The sequence below is a fragment of the Girardinichthys multiradiatus genome, chromosome X, assembly GCF_021462225.1.
Source record: "Girardinichthys multiradiatus isolate DD_20200921_A chromosome X, DD_fGirMul_XY1, whole genome shotgun sequence".
Taxonomy (NCBI): domain Eukaryota; kingdom Metazoa; phylum Chordata; class Actinopteri; order Cyprinodontiformes; family Goodeidae; genus Girardinichthys; species Girardinichthys multiradiatus.
In genome coordinates this window covers 29,145,471-29,159,763 of record NC_061817.1, presented here as the reverse complement: position 1 = coordinate 29,159,763, position 14,293 = coordinate 29,145,471, and the positions used below count along the sequence as shown (strand labels likewise).

Genomic DNA, 14,293 nt, shown 5'->3' with positions numbered 1-14,293 from the left:
GAGAGCAATTAGTTACAAGCAGGGTGTCGAAGCAGCTAAATATTGAAAACTGAGATGGGGTCTTTAAGTTTAATAGGACACCAGATAAGACTGAACAGTCTAGAGGTACCCCAAGGTGGTGAAGTGTTCCAAGTATTATTATAACAACTGTAATGATTCGTGAGTGTAGGTTGTTTTTTTAATTTGTATCTCTGTTTTCACAATTTGTTCTGGTGTTTATGTTCTCTAGATGTTGCTATATCAGTCCATTCTATTAGGTTCTGTTCTTTTTATTTCTTGTGTTTCTGCTTCCTGTGCATTCTAGTTTATTCTTGTATTCTTTGTACATCTAGATTTATTTCTGTTATCATTTAGATCTCTGTTGGTTTTCTCCCCTGGGTTTCTTTGTATCTCTGTTCAGCTCCTATGATCATTAGTTTACCTTCCTCAGCTTTTCTGCTGGCCTTCTGCTACAACTGGTCCACATTTTCCCCTAAGTTCACACACCTGCATTTTATGTCATTCTCCACTCATCCCTCAGTATTTAAGCTTACCAGCTGTCATGGTGTTCCACCGGATCCTCCCATTAATCTTTCATTTTTTTTGCTGCCTGTTATGTCCATGATTCATGTCCTGTTCTCTTCATGTCCCATGTTCTGTAAGTTTCCTTCTTTAATAAATTCTCACAATGTTTATTTCATATTCCTGTATGCAGTTTGGTCTGACTCCACAGCCACACCACATGACAATAACGCCTTAAAACTTTTACAAAAGAATAAGGTTTCATGTTAAAGAAGAGGGAAATATATTAGACAGCTCAGATTTTGCACCTCCACTCCAAATTTTTAACGTGCTTTTTTTTTTTTTATATGGTTACATTTAAACTACCGTAATATATAGTGGTGAAAAGTTTTTTTTATTTTTACAAATTTGTTCTGTTTTTGCTTTTTTAATACTTACATTTTAGATAATCAAACTAATTTTAATCTTAGACAAAGATAGTGAGTAAATAAAAACTCAATTAAATAATAATTAAATTTATTGATGGAAAAAAGCTAGCCAAACCATCTTGGTCCTATTTGAAAACAACAATTGCCTCCTAAATCTCTAAGCATCTCTGTTGGATTTAGGTTATTTTGTGACTTTGACTAGGCTGCTTCAAAACCTTTTTGGAAGATTTGTTTGAGCCATTTAGAGCTGGATGTGTACCTTGGATCATTGTCCTGCTGTGTAACCCAAAAGCACTTGAGATTGAAGGTCATGAATTCTCCTTCAGCCTTGTTCCATTTTGTTTCATTATTTCACAGATTATTTCCACCATAGTCTTTGGGATCATTAAGAAAGACGCTTGTGACAAATGTAAGATAGGCCTTTGTACTCTTTTTTTTTTTTTTATTAGCAGTGGTTTTCACCTTGGAACTCTCCCATGATCAGGAAGTAAGGTGTAGCTTTTTGAGATCTTTTAGACTATTCCATATTGTCAGACTGATTCCATTTAAGTGATTTCCTAATTCTTGGTCACAGTATTTGGTTAATCAGAGCTAATTTATTATTTATTAAGAGAGACTATTATTTTTTCACATATGGCCAGGTTGGTTTGGATAGCTGTTTTTCCTTAATAAATTGGATCGTCACTTGAAAACTGTGTTTTGCATTTACTCTGTCTTTTATCAAAAATTGTTTGATGATCTAAAACATTTAGGTATGACAAAAAAAGCAAAAATAGAACAAATCTTTAGTGCAAATTCTTTATTTTAGAGCACTGTAGACCAACTCTTCTCCAACATATCTTAATTATTTTGTTTATTTCTGCCATGACATTGACAGAGAGTACCAAACTGTATTCTGAAATAAAAACACTGAGGCAAATAGAAGATTATGCACACTCCACCTTAAAAAGGCCTCTCACACAGACTTTTCTGCTGTGAGGCAAATGTGATGACAAATAGCATCTTACCTTGAAAGGTGAGTAGAATACATAAACAAAAAGTCTTAGGACAACATAAGGTTGTGAAGAAATCAAGGTTGTGACAGGTAACAGAAATTGGGGGCTTTAAAACCAAAGCGGAAGAGATAGTCCAGACTAAATTCTTAAAAGTAAACATCCAGAAGAAAAACATTGAAAGGTAGCCCTAACACAGGGAGGAGGTAGCTCCTTCATAACAATCTCGCAACCCAAGCACCAGCAAGAGTATAAGTAAGAAAACACGTAGAAAAATAAACTGAAGAACTCAAACTACTGTCTTTTCTGTCACTATTGAACTCTACTTATTCTTCGCTCTGCTTCTCTACACCAACAAAGCAAAAATTGCTGTAAGTATTTCATTAGTAATAGGCATGTAAAATCAAAGGTCTTTAATTCTTAAATGCATCATTACCAGTCTTTTGAGGAATAATTCTACAAACTCAAACATTGTTTCTATAAAAACATAAGCTGCTGCTCCTAGAAGAAAACATCAGTCAGAGCATTTGATGTTTTTTTTCTAGATGTTTTCCAACATCCTTCTGTTTCTTCAAGCGTCACTCCAGGACCTTCTCTGTTCTCTTGAGATCACCCTTGCAGAATTGCAATAGTTTTGAGCTGATAAAGGCTCCATGCAGGCTCTGCACTCCTTAGTCTGGTTGGCATGGCATCCAAAATTTCTAAAACAAATAAAAGAAGTTTTACAATTTAGCTCACTATGTTTTTATTGCTTTTAGCCCTACATAAATGGTCCTCTCACTTTTATTCTGAAATAATTCACAGTGGTTTCTGAAAGTTTTTGTGGTTTCCCTACATGATTGTGACTCTTGGCTCAAAAAGACAATCGCTCGTTTTTGAAAGCAGTCATTCAGTAATCGTCTGTCTTATCGCTCGTGTGCAGAGATTCTTCAGAATGAAATGATTCAGTAAATAAATATTTATTCATGCAGTCTTTTATTCTGATGCTTCCCATTTATTATGTGTTTTTTTTATCTCTATCACATTGATGTTTGCCAAGATTTGTATTTTCACAAAACTTTTAAAAGTAATATTTTTAAATGTTCCCCTTTTTTTTCTTTCTTGTGTTCCAAACCAGGACCTTCTATGATATTGATTTAGGCTTAGATTAACCACTAAATTGGCTGTGGTGCTGTTTTGGGATATTTGCGTTTTTGTGTCACCTCTGCTGCTGCGCGATAGGATTTGATGTGCATGTAGTCATTTAAGAACATTCCAACGCTGAGTCAAAAACGTTTCCTGACTGAAAGATGTTCCAGTCAGGATTTGATGTGTGCATCTCTTGAGCACAGACAGGAGAGGAGATGGAAATCGAGGTGTCCTCAAAGCCTCTTTGATTTCTGTTCTCCTTTGTAAAATATTTGAATCTCCCTTCTGTCAGTGACAACATAGAATCACAGTTGTGCTGACTAGAATGTGTCAGACATGAAATATCATAACCACTTTTACACTCTAGTATACTATAATGACTTTTCTTGCTTTTTTTTGCATTGCATTGCTGAGCAGTTGTTTGTGGTATTGCAGTCTCTAGTCTCCAATCTAAAAATAGAAAGTACACGAGAGACTGGTCAAGCATGGGATTGCTACTGCAGATTTTTTTTTAAAGTGGGGCTTCTGAAAAAAGTGAAAATATCCAGAAAGCACAACAAATGGATAGTGGAGCAATAGTTAATTATTAATAAACTGCTTCCAGTGTTTTAAAAGTGGTTTCCCCCTGCTGCACATTCGTTTTCCTTTCCAAATAGTCAGTTTCACACTACTTCACTCAGTGGCCTTGTCAATTGAATTCAAATCACAAAGAGAACTATAATAATATTGACCTCTGCAGAAAGAAATATCACACTGGGTTTTCATATCTTGCAAAAATATAGTTTTGGTTGTTTCTAACCTGTTTTACAGGATTCCCAGTGGTTCATGTAATGTGGCATAATATTAGCCTAAACAACATGAGGGTAAAGTTGCTTTTGAGCTGTATCTGTAATGCAGCACAGCACTCTAGTGGCCACCAGGGTAATGTCTGAGTGTCTATTGCATAGATAACTATGAGAGGGTGATCCTTTCACCAAAGTTAGAAAACTTTGGCGAAAGGATGTCTTGGGACATTAATCCCAGAGCTGTTTGAGGGTAATAGTTTGTCTTTAGGATTGACGCTATTAAGTAGGGGTTAGGGATAGACTTTATGATAAGGGGCTCAGTAAAGCAGACAGGCTCCTTTGCAATATATTTCCTGACTTTATTAAGCAGCTGTGAAGAAAATTCTTTCCAGACATTACTGTTAAGTAAAAATGTATTGCCATGCAAAAATGTCAATAGATAAGAAAAGGACATTCTGCTTTACAGATAAACAGCCAAATACAAATTAAATGTAACAATATCTAGTGGGGGTGGTAGTGGCCAGCAACTTCTTCATATTGCACATAAGATATATATGTGGGAAGATATCTTGACACACAGAATCTTTCTTTGAGACAGCCAGACACAAAGACTCAGCTTCACTGTGGGAAGTGTTTATAGAACTCAAAACCCTTAAGCTGCATCCGCTCTGTTTCTTTTCTTTGTGTCACACCAAAGCTAAACGTCTGGGCTTAGGGTAAGAACACATGCTTGTCACATTTGTATTGCCCAAAGAAGGAAAGAAACATCAAAAGTGCATTTTTTTTATCTGTTTCCTCTGTTAATTCTTTCTGCATTAAATTTTAGGTTATGATGATTTTTTGATGATTAAAAGGCCTCCACTTATCTGTATTTTCTCCAGATGACAGCAAATCTTAAAGCATGAAGATGTGAAATAGCTCAAGCTGCAAAGAAATGAAGATAAAATTGGGGCACAAACTGGAGTCCATATCCAGTGCTATCTTCACATAAATCACCTCATAATAAATTAAACTGTTCTTCATTTTCTCTGGAAACTGCAAGCACCCCTTAAGCCCTGCACCCAGCCATTAGAGAGAGTCGACAGAAATTCATTATGCATAGCAAAGCTTAAGTAATTTACAGTGTAACATTACATGGACTAAGTGATTTGAGACAAGAAATCATCCCAAACTCTCTGGTATTTTGTGTCAGAACAAATAAAATATTAAAACATCATATAAACAGTTATGACCAGTGTCAAAAGCTGTTTTTAGTTCCCTGAGCAGCAGCTAACATTAAAATCCATCTATCGTCTTTAACAGCTTATCTGTGCAGTGTTGCAGATGGGCAGGTGCCTATCTCCAGTGGTTATTGGATGAAAGCGGGGTAAACCCTGGACAGGTCTCCAGTCACTCACAGGACAACACAGAGGACACAGAGCAAAACAAGACAACCAACTCTTTACACACTCATAACCAATACCAATCAACTGAAAAATCATGTTTTTGGACAGTGAGAGAAACCTGGAGAGAACCCACACATGCCTGAGGAGACCATGCAAAACCCATGCAGAATGCAGAATTTTCATGCTGCAAAACAACAGCACTAGCCACTGCCCCACGGTGCAGCTCAATACCAGTGACATGTTCAAAAAATATTATGAATTACAAATTGTTAATATAAAAGTTGTACATTTTTATCTGCCCTTGCTCAGTTAAGAAGGTAATGGAACTATACAATTACTAATATTCATTAAGGCTTGGCCATTAAGATAATAATATATAAGAATATGTACTTGGTTTTTACTTTATGATTAAGTTAAACTTTTTGGTCCAGGTACAGGATGGTGCGGAACTCCATGACAACCTGAGGGGAAAGATTAGTTGCTTAAAAGAATGAAGAAAGTCAATTACGATGTACAATAATTTAGTCTATCTCAGTGAAAGATTTGAAGCACACTATGTGTTTCAGTGCCATTGTCAAAGTAAGTAAATTTTCCTGTACCAAACCGACCAAAACACCTTTTTATAATATGCCTTAAATACCATAATTCACATAAACGTGCTTTTGTAGGTGAATAAATTATGAATAAAACTACTGGTTATGAGCTTGAACAAATGTATTTCTCAGATATCTCCAAGGAATTATAAAAACAAGAGATTAAACAGATAAAGACCTTCTTACTATATTATACCTTTACATCCACTTTAATAAATGCAATAGTCAACAATTCACTTTTGTAAATTCACATGAAGGTACAGAACAAAAGGTCTTTTCGAAAAGGCTGCAAACCTATTTCGACTCTTGCAACAACTAACTGTAAAACTCAATCTGTGCAGCAGGCAATATACAAATTAAAATATAGAAACCACGCAGTTGGTTTCTATACATATATACTAAAATCACAGAAATATTCGAATTACAATTTTAGCATAAGATGATCATTCAAGGACACATATGGGTTGTGAGGAAGCAAAAAATGTGGCTCAACCATTTTCAAAGCTACTGCTGCCTTCTCAGAATGAATAACAACTCAGCAGAGCTTGTTCTATTTGACATTGTGAACATGTCAAGTTCATAGGGATGCTTTCCTCGTCCTGTTGAGGAAGCCTGATGCAGCACTCACAGATTTCTGAGGAGCCTTATATCCACCTGAAAAAATGTAATGCAAGCACTTTTGCTGGCAGTGAAAATTCCTCAGCTCTCAATCTCTGCGGCAACAGAAAAAGTAAGTGATTTAAGGGAATTTCTCTGTCTTTGTGTTTACTAATTATTTAGCTATTTTATGTCCCTTAGATGTTTAAGATTTTATTAAACAATCTAATTACAACTTCTGTTTATATATGTTTGAGTCAGTCACATCATTATGGTCTGCTTTAAATATTAAATTTATTTCATTTCTCATGAGTTGAACATACAGTGCAAACAGTTGTTATTTCCTGGTCTTCTTAAAATCAAAGATTGTTTAGTCTGGAGTGCAAGGAACTGTGTTTTAATAAAACTATAAGCATAAGAAGACACAAAGATGAAAATAATAGCCATACATTACCTGCTACTTTCAAAGCTTCATTGACAGCTATAATTAACCAATAATGACTGAAAAGTACCAGCCTATGGCTACAGCCTAATTCAAACCCAAATAAATTCAGTTTTAAATAAACCCTATGAAAGCCCTGTTTAATCACTTTTGTTTTGCCTGTATGTGGGGAAATAGTGATGACGATTTTGCTTAATAACAGCCAAGTGTGGTGGAACCTTCAATTCTATTTATTAAGAAACTCCAGGGAAACTTAAAGTGCGTTTTGTTTAAAGCCTCATTATGTGACTAACGTTTGACCATATAACAAGGGCATTTTTCTCTATCTGATTGCTGTAAAATTAATTGTCAATTTATGACAAAAATACACAATTGTATGTATCCTAAACTGGCAAACTCAGGATACTAACCGAGGACCGTGTTCCTGCAAGGCAACAGTTTATCCTATTTAAGCCAAAGAAAGAAAAAAGATGATTAAGTTGGAATCACAGCATGAAAACAGACAGTCAGAGACTGCATAGCAAGGCCACCCAATGTAGGGTCACTGACACCATAAAAACAATCCTGGACCCGGATCACCAACAACATTTTATGGATTCTTCCTCTGGTTAAGACAGACCTTTGGTAAAAAAAATAAAAATTAAAAATAATCAGCCAATATGCAATGGTGATATTTAAAATAAACATATATATATATATATATATTTACACTACCGGCCAAAAGTTTTAGAAAAACGTTCTGATTTAAAGGTTTTCTTTATGTTTATGACTTTACATTGTTTGTAGATTCTCACTGAAGGGATAAAAACTGTGAATAAACATGGAATTAAGTAGCAAACGAAAAATTGGAAAATAACTTTAAATATGTTTTATATTTTAGATTCCTTAAAGTAGCCGCCCTGTGCTGTGATGACTAAAATATTAAACTTTGTCCGTCTCTCAATGAACCTCTGGGAAGTTCTTTCAAGACTCTTTGGAAAACCATTTCAGGCGACCACCTCTTGAAGCTCATGGAGAGAATGCTAAGGGTGCAAAGCAGTTATCAAAGAAAATGGTGGCTATTTTGAAAAATATAAAAATGTTTAGAGTTATTTCAAAATTTTTACTATATAATTCCATGTGTGTTCATTCGTAGTTGTTTTGCCTTTGGTAAGAATTTGCAATGTAAATGGTCATGAACATAAAGAGACCCATTCAGTGAGAAAGTGTATCTAAAACTTTTGACCGGTAGTGTAGTTCATATTATTTCACTTTAAAAGATATATTTAAACAGATTCTGTCACAATATCTCATGTGATCGAGTCTACGATGGAAAAAAAAAAAAAAAAAAACAACAAAAAACTATTACATTATTTTTGCATCCACTGTCGACGCACCAAATTGTACGTGGATATTTGCGATGACGTCATTACGCAAAGTGCGTGCTCTCAAGACAGAGGCACACGCTTGTTTCGGTTTGTTGTCTTGGTGGAGGAAGAATAGCAGAGCTAAGTTGAAACTACAGAAAGTCTATAGTTTCCATACAGGTAGAAGTTTGAACTTTGGACAGACAGAAATCTATGGTGAGAGTTTTATACTGTTGCACTTCTTTTTTTTTTCAAACTGTCAGATTTTCCTGCCGGAGCTCGCTCTAGCTGGAAGCTAACATTAGCTTCAAAGCTGCAACATCATTCATTCTGATGAAGCTTGTCTTTACTAATGATCCGTTCCGCTTGCTAGCTTGTACATTTTACTGATGATATAGTGCATATATCAGTGCAATGTTGATAATTAGCTATCAACATTGTGTTTGTTTCAGTTTTACAATCTCCACAAAGGTTTTAATTATTTTAGGTGGGTAATCACCTTTTTGGTGATGCACTATTTATTGTTCTGTTCTGTGACCCGTTGTCCGATATCCGGAGTTATTTCAGCCAGCCTGATAATACGAGGTATGTTAGAACAATGTATAAAAGGATGTGAAAAGTTGTGGCCTATCATCAACCATCTTTGATGAATCATCTGCCGTTTTAGTGGTTGATATAAATGTCAGTTAATTGACGTGCAAAAGTGCTTTTATTCGGCCCAAATGCCACATTTGTTACTGTAGAGTTTCCCATCGTTTATGAAATTTGCATGGGTTAATTATACATGTGCTCAAGTATCAAATAATATTATCTTGGATATATGGGTTCTTGAAAGCATTAACAAACAGATTATAATGTTGATTTAAAAATGTATTCTCATCTTAAAGTATATCATAGTTTTATCGCATCAAATTCTTTAAAGTATGCACCCAGTACTTATCAGGAAAGTAATGAAAAACATAAAGAACGGGATTCCTTTGTTATCAACAAGAATTTTCTAAAATCGCTAATTATATAGTAACTAATCAAAAGCTGTTTTTTTTTAGGAAACATCGCAGCCAGTAGCCTAATCTCCAAACAGGTGATAGGCATACAAATGGTAACTGCGGAGTGACTGATAGTTACATACAGGTCCTTCTCAAAATATTAGCATATTGTGATAAAGTTCATTATTTTCCATAATGTCATGATGAAAATTTAACATTCATATATTTTATATTCATTGCACACTAACTGAAATATTTCAGGTCTTTTATTGTCTTAATACGGAGGATTTTGGCATACAGCTCATGAAAACCCAAAATTCCTATCTCACAAAATTAGCATATTTCATCCGACCAATAAAAGAAAAGTGTTTTTAATACAAAAAACGTCAACCTTCAAATAATCATGTACAGTTATGCACTCAATACTTGGTCGGGAATCCTTTGGCAGAAATGACTGCTTCAATGCGGCGTGGCATGGAGGCAATCAGCCTGTGGCACTGCTGAGGTCTTATGGAGGCCCAGGATGCTTCGATAGCGGCCTTTAGCTCATCCAGAGTGTTGGGTCTTGAGTCTCTCAACGTTCTCTTCACAATATCCCACAGATTCTCTATGGGGTTCAGGTCAGGAGAGTTGGCAGGCCAATTGAGCACAATGATACCATGGTCAGTAAACCATTTACCAGTGGTTTTGGCACTGTGAGCAGGTGCCAGGTCGTGCTGAAAAATGAAATCTTCATCTCCATAAAGCTTTTCAGCAGATGGAAGCATGAAGTGCTCCAAAATCTCCTGATAGCTAGCTGCATTGACCCTGCCCTTGATAAAACACAGTGGACCAACACCAGCAGCTGACACGGCACCCCAGACCATCACTGACTGTGGGTACTTGACACCGGACTTCTGGCATTTTGGCATTTCCTTCTCCCCAGTCTTCCTCCAGACTCTGGCACCTTGATTTCCGAATGACATGCAGAATTTGCTTTCATCCGAAAAAAGTACTTTGGACCACTGAACAACAGTCCAGTGCTGCTTCTCTGTAGCCCAGGTCAGGCGTTTCTGCCGCTGTTTCTGGTTCAAAAGTGGCTTGACCTGGGGAATGCAGCACCTGTAGCCCATTTCCTGCACACGCCTGTGCACGGTGGCTCTGGATGTTTCTACTCCAGACTCAGTCCACTGCTTCCACAGGTCCCCCAAGGTCTGGAATCGGCCCTTCTCCACAATCTTCCTCAGGGTCCGGTCACCTCTTCTTGTTGTGCAGCGTTTTCTGCCACACTTTTTCCTTCCCACAGACTTCCCACTGAGGTGCCTTGATACAGCACTCTGGAAACAGCCTATTCGTTCAGAAATTTCTTTCTGTGTCTCACCCTCTTGCTTGAGGGTGTCAATAGTGGCCTTCTGGACAGCAGTCAGGTCGGCAGTCTTACCCATGATTGGGGTTTTGAGTGATGAACCAGGCTGGGAGTTTTAAAGGCCTCAGGAATCTTTTGCAGGTGTTTAGAGTTAACTCGTTGATTCAGATGATTAGGTTCATAGCTCGTTTAGAGACCCTTTTAATAATATGCTAATTTTGTGAGATAGGAATTTTGGGTTTTCATGAGCTGTATGACAAAATCATCCGTATTAAGACAACAAAAGAGCTGAAATATTTCAGTTAGTGTGCAATGAATCTAAAATATATGAATGTTAAATTTTCATCATGACATTATGGAAAATAATGAACTTTATCACAATATGCTAATATTTTGAGAAGGACCTGTACACTCTGCACTCTTATCATTACTGCCTTACTTATACTGACAAACACACCGGTGAAGGAATATTTGATACACATGCCAAATATTCAAGTACTTACTAAAAAAACATCACTTTCTGACTTAAACAGTCTACTTAATGAGATCTGAACACAATGTAAAACTGCTTATCTTCAAAACGATTTTTTGACATTTCCATGTGGCGTTCAACAAACCTATCTTTAATGAGAGTTCTGCCTTTTGAAGTTGCTGGAATGGTTGTTATTTATTTGACTGGTAATAGTCACTTCAAATGTCAAGTCTCTTAGTGTAGAATGTAACATTTTTACAATTAAAAACAGCAGCAGATATTTTCCGTGTAAAACTAAACATTTTCAGCTTGTCTTCAGTTTTCAAATGAAACATCCATCCTCACCTATGGCCATGAACTTTGGGTCATGACCGAAAGAACAAGATCCTGGATACAAGTGGCTGAAATGAGCTTCCTCCGTAGGGTGGCCGGGCACTCCCTTAGAGATAGGGTGAGGAGCTTGGCCATCCGGGAGCGGCTCGGAGTAGAGCCGCTGCTCCTCCACATCGAGAGGAGCCAGTTGAGGTGGCTCGGGCATCTATACCGGATGCCTCCTGGACGCCTTCCTTGGGAGGTGTTCCAGGCACGTCCCACCGGGAGGAGGCCCAGGACACGCTGGAGGGACTATGTCTCTCGGCTGGCCTGGGAATGCCTTGGGCTCCCCCTGGAGGAACTGGAGGAGGTGTCTGGGGAGAGGGACGTCTGGGCGTCTCTGCTGAGTCTGCTGCCCCCGCGACCCGGTCCCAGATAAAGTGGAAGATGACGAGTACATCCATCCATCCATTCATGTTCTGTTCCTGATTCTCCGTGCAGGGTTGTGGGGTGCTGGTATCTATCTCCAATGGTTTGAGATGAAACAGTATAGTTCTGAAACTGAAATAACGGAAAATTTCCATTTTTGGGTGAAAACTTAATGGTGAACTGGCTTATTAACTATGTCCTCACTTTTCAAATCAGTGGATTTTTGGAATCTAGGTACTTGATAACACTAACTACCAGACTATTTGATTAATAAAAAAAAATCAACTCATCCTCAGGTAAATCAAACCCAGTTGTGTAAGACAAAAACTTCCAACAATAAGCCCCAGCTACATGGTTTAAATCAATAAAAAAAAAAAATCATATAAAAAATGTATTCTTTAACCATGTCCTGTGTCTTTTGCTTCTCTCTCCAGGATTAACAAAATGGCTGAGCCCATCATCAAATCGAGACAAGCACAAAAAGAAGTCAACGGAATTTTCACAGAAGTCGTCTGCACAGAGTTCAGTAATTACATATTTGTGACCCTCACCCAGTACGGCAAAATTGGGACATTGATTTTGGTCACACCTGACTCCCGATCTAATGATATCAGCACCCCCACATTCTCCACCAAAGTGCTGCTGGGCAAAGATGAGGTACGCTGAGTGAAATTGGTCAGATTAATATTCTATTTGTGTGATTATAGACTTCTTGTCACATGGGGTAACTCATTTCACATGGCGAAAAAGGCCAGATGAGATCAGCTCTGAACTACTCTGGCAGATTCTGGAGAAATTAGATGCACATAGTCCAGCAGTCATTTAAAATTTACTCAAGAAAACTCATTTCATCTCTGCTTGAGCTTGTCGTTTTAACAGATGCACAAGGTGTGTCACCCGTGGAAATATAAATTGTTACAAAGTTTGCTCGTAATATTGATCAGACTTTGAGTTTGTGTAAAAAGAGTACTTTTTTGAAAAGACAGAGGAAGACGAAGAATCTTCTAGTTATATACAATACACAATATCTCAGTGACACATGAATAATTTAAATAAAACAGAATAAGATCAATTGTGGTTGTATAGTGAGATGTGTGAATTCTGCTGGCTTTAGAACAGCTTCAAAAAGTAATTTTCCTTTGATGCTATGCTACATGGCTCAAGACAGAATAAATGTACCACATTTTAACACTAGTGGCACGCTATTTGGGTGAGAAGGCTTTCTTTTAAGTTTCGATTGGAAGGTGAGGGGATTCTTTCAAGTGCTGGAGGACAAAAAAACAGAATATTGGTCAAATTTGAGTCACATTTATTCATTTCCATCTTTTATAAGTTGATTCTTCAACAATTTCTGTTATATTCAATATTTAGAGGTTTACTGCTTAATACCTAATTTGTGTTTTTTTTTTTAACAGCCCTTGACTCATGTCTGTGCCAAAAACCTGACCACGTTCATATCTCAAGAAGCCGGAAACAGGCCCGTCTTACTCGGATTGGCCCTAAAGGATTCCTCCATAGACACAATAAAAGAAATCAAAGACATCATCAAAAGTTGTAAAGTGTGGTAATGAGTCAAGGCCCCGAAAATAATGACGTTAAATATAAAGACCTGGTGAAATATACGTATTGGCTCCTACCAGTTTCATATTTTGTAAAATTATACTAAATATAACTTTTTTGTATTTCAAAATTCTTTAACTACATTTTGTATTATTTGAAATGCTCATAAATAAAATGCTTTAATGGCAATTTCAAGATACCATGATTAACCTAATGACTTGTTTGTTGCTTTAATTGCCTGATGTAGATGACTTATTCTTTTCATCTGCTTTTTTTTAATGCAGCTCTCTTATCACAGAAACAAAGTAAAGGTCAACATCATTTTTATTTTGAAACTTGCAGCAGCTGGATATTGCTTTATTACTGCACATGAAGAAGTTACTCAGTACCGTAGTGTGTAAGAATTTCAGGATTTTTGTTATGCCTGAGTGGAACCTTTTTGGTGCGAGGAAGATCTTGATATAATATCTAATATACGCATCTTGTTTTAATGCACATGTTTTTATCATTTATTGCTATACGAATTAGTTAATTTTTTAATCTCATAGTCAGATATTTTAGAAACTATAGAAGAAATATACCATGCCGAACTCATTTATGGGCACCTTGGATAACAATATGTAAATGCCCCTAAATTAAATGAATCTTTTATTGCATAATCTATTATTATAAAAATAATAATTGCATTATTGCATAATCTAACACGGACAAATTTAGAAAGTTTCAACCTTTAAATTTAGTAGATTTTTTTTCTGAGGGGGAAAGTTCTATGCAAATAAATTGTTTTTAATGAAATCACTGTTGCCACAATTATTTTTACAATATTTTGCACCCCGCATCCTTCTTTTAAAGAGATTGTTAGATACTCATATAAGTGCTTGGATTTTTTCAATTTTTTTTACTGTGAGGCTTTGCTACTACAAACAAATCTGAACGTATTTTAAGGCTCTTAAGGTATGCCAAAAAATATGGATTCCTTCTGCATTCAGTTA

General features: G+C 36.6%; 1 protein-coding gene across 1 annotated transcript; it reads left to right on the top strand.

Moving 5' to 3' along the window:
- The first annotated feature begins 8,263 nt into the window (after window positions 1–8,263).
- LOC124862824 (proteasome assembly chaperone 3-like) lies at window positions 8,264–13,500 on the top strand. Its single transcript, XM_047356968.1, has 3 exons — window positions 8,264–8,413; window positions 12,176–12,398; window positions 13,157–13,500. The coding sequence occupies exons 2-3, from the start codon at window positions 12,186–12,188 to the stop codon at window positions 13,307–13,309; spliced, it is 366 nt and encodes a 121-aa protein (XP_047212924.1). The 5' UTR covers window positions 8,264–8,413; window positions 12,176–12,185; the 3' UTR covers window positions 13,310–13,500.
- The last annotated feature ends 793 nt before the right edge of the window (window positions 13,501–14,293 follow it).

Coding starts and splice junctions, on each gene's coding strand:
- LOC124862824 (XM_047356968.1), top strand. CDS start 12,186: ATGGCTGAGCCCATCATCAAATCGAGACAAGCACAAAAAGAAGTCAAC. Junction 12,399..13,156: donor TGCTGCTGGGCAAAGATGAG/GTACGCTGAGTG, acceptor TTTTTTTAACAG/CCCTTGACTCATGTCTGTGC.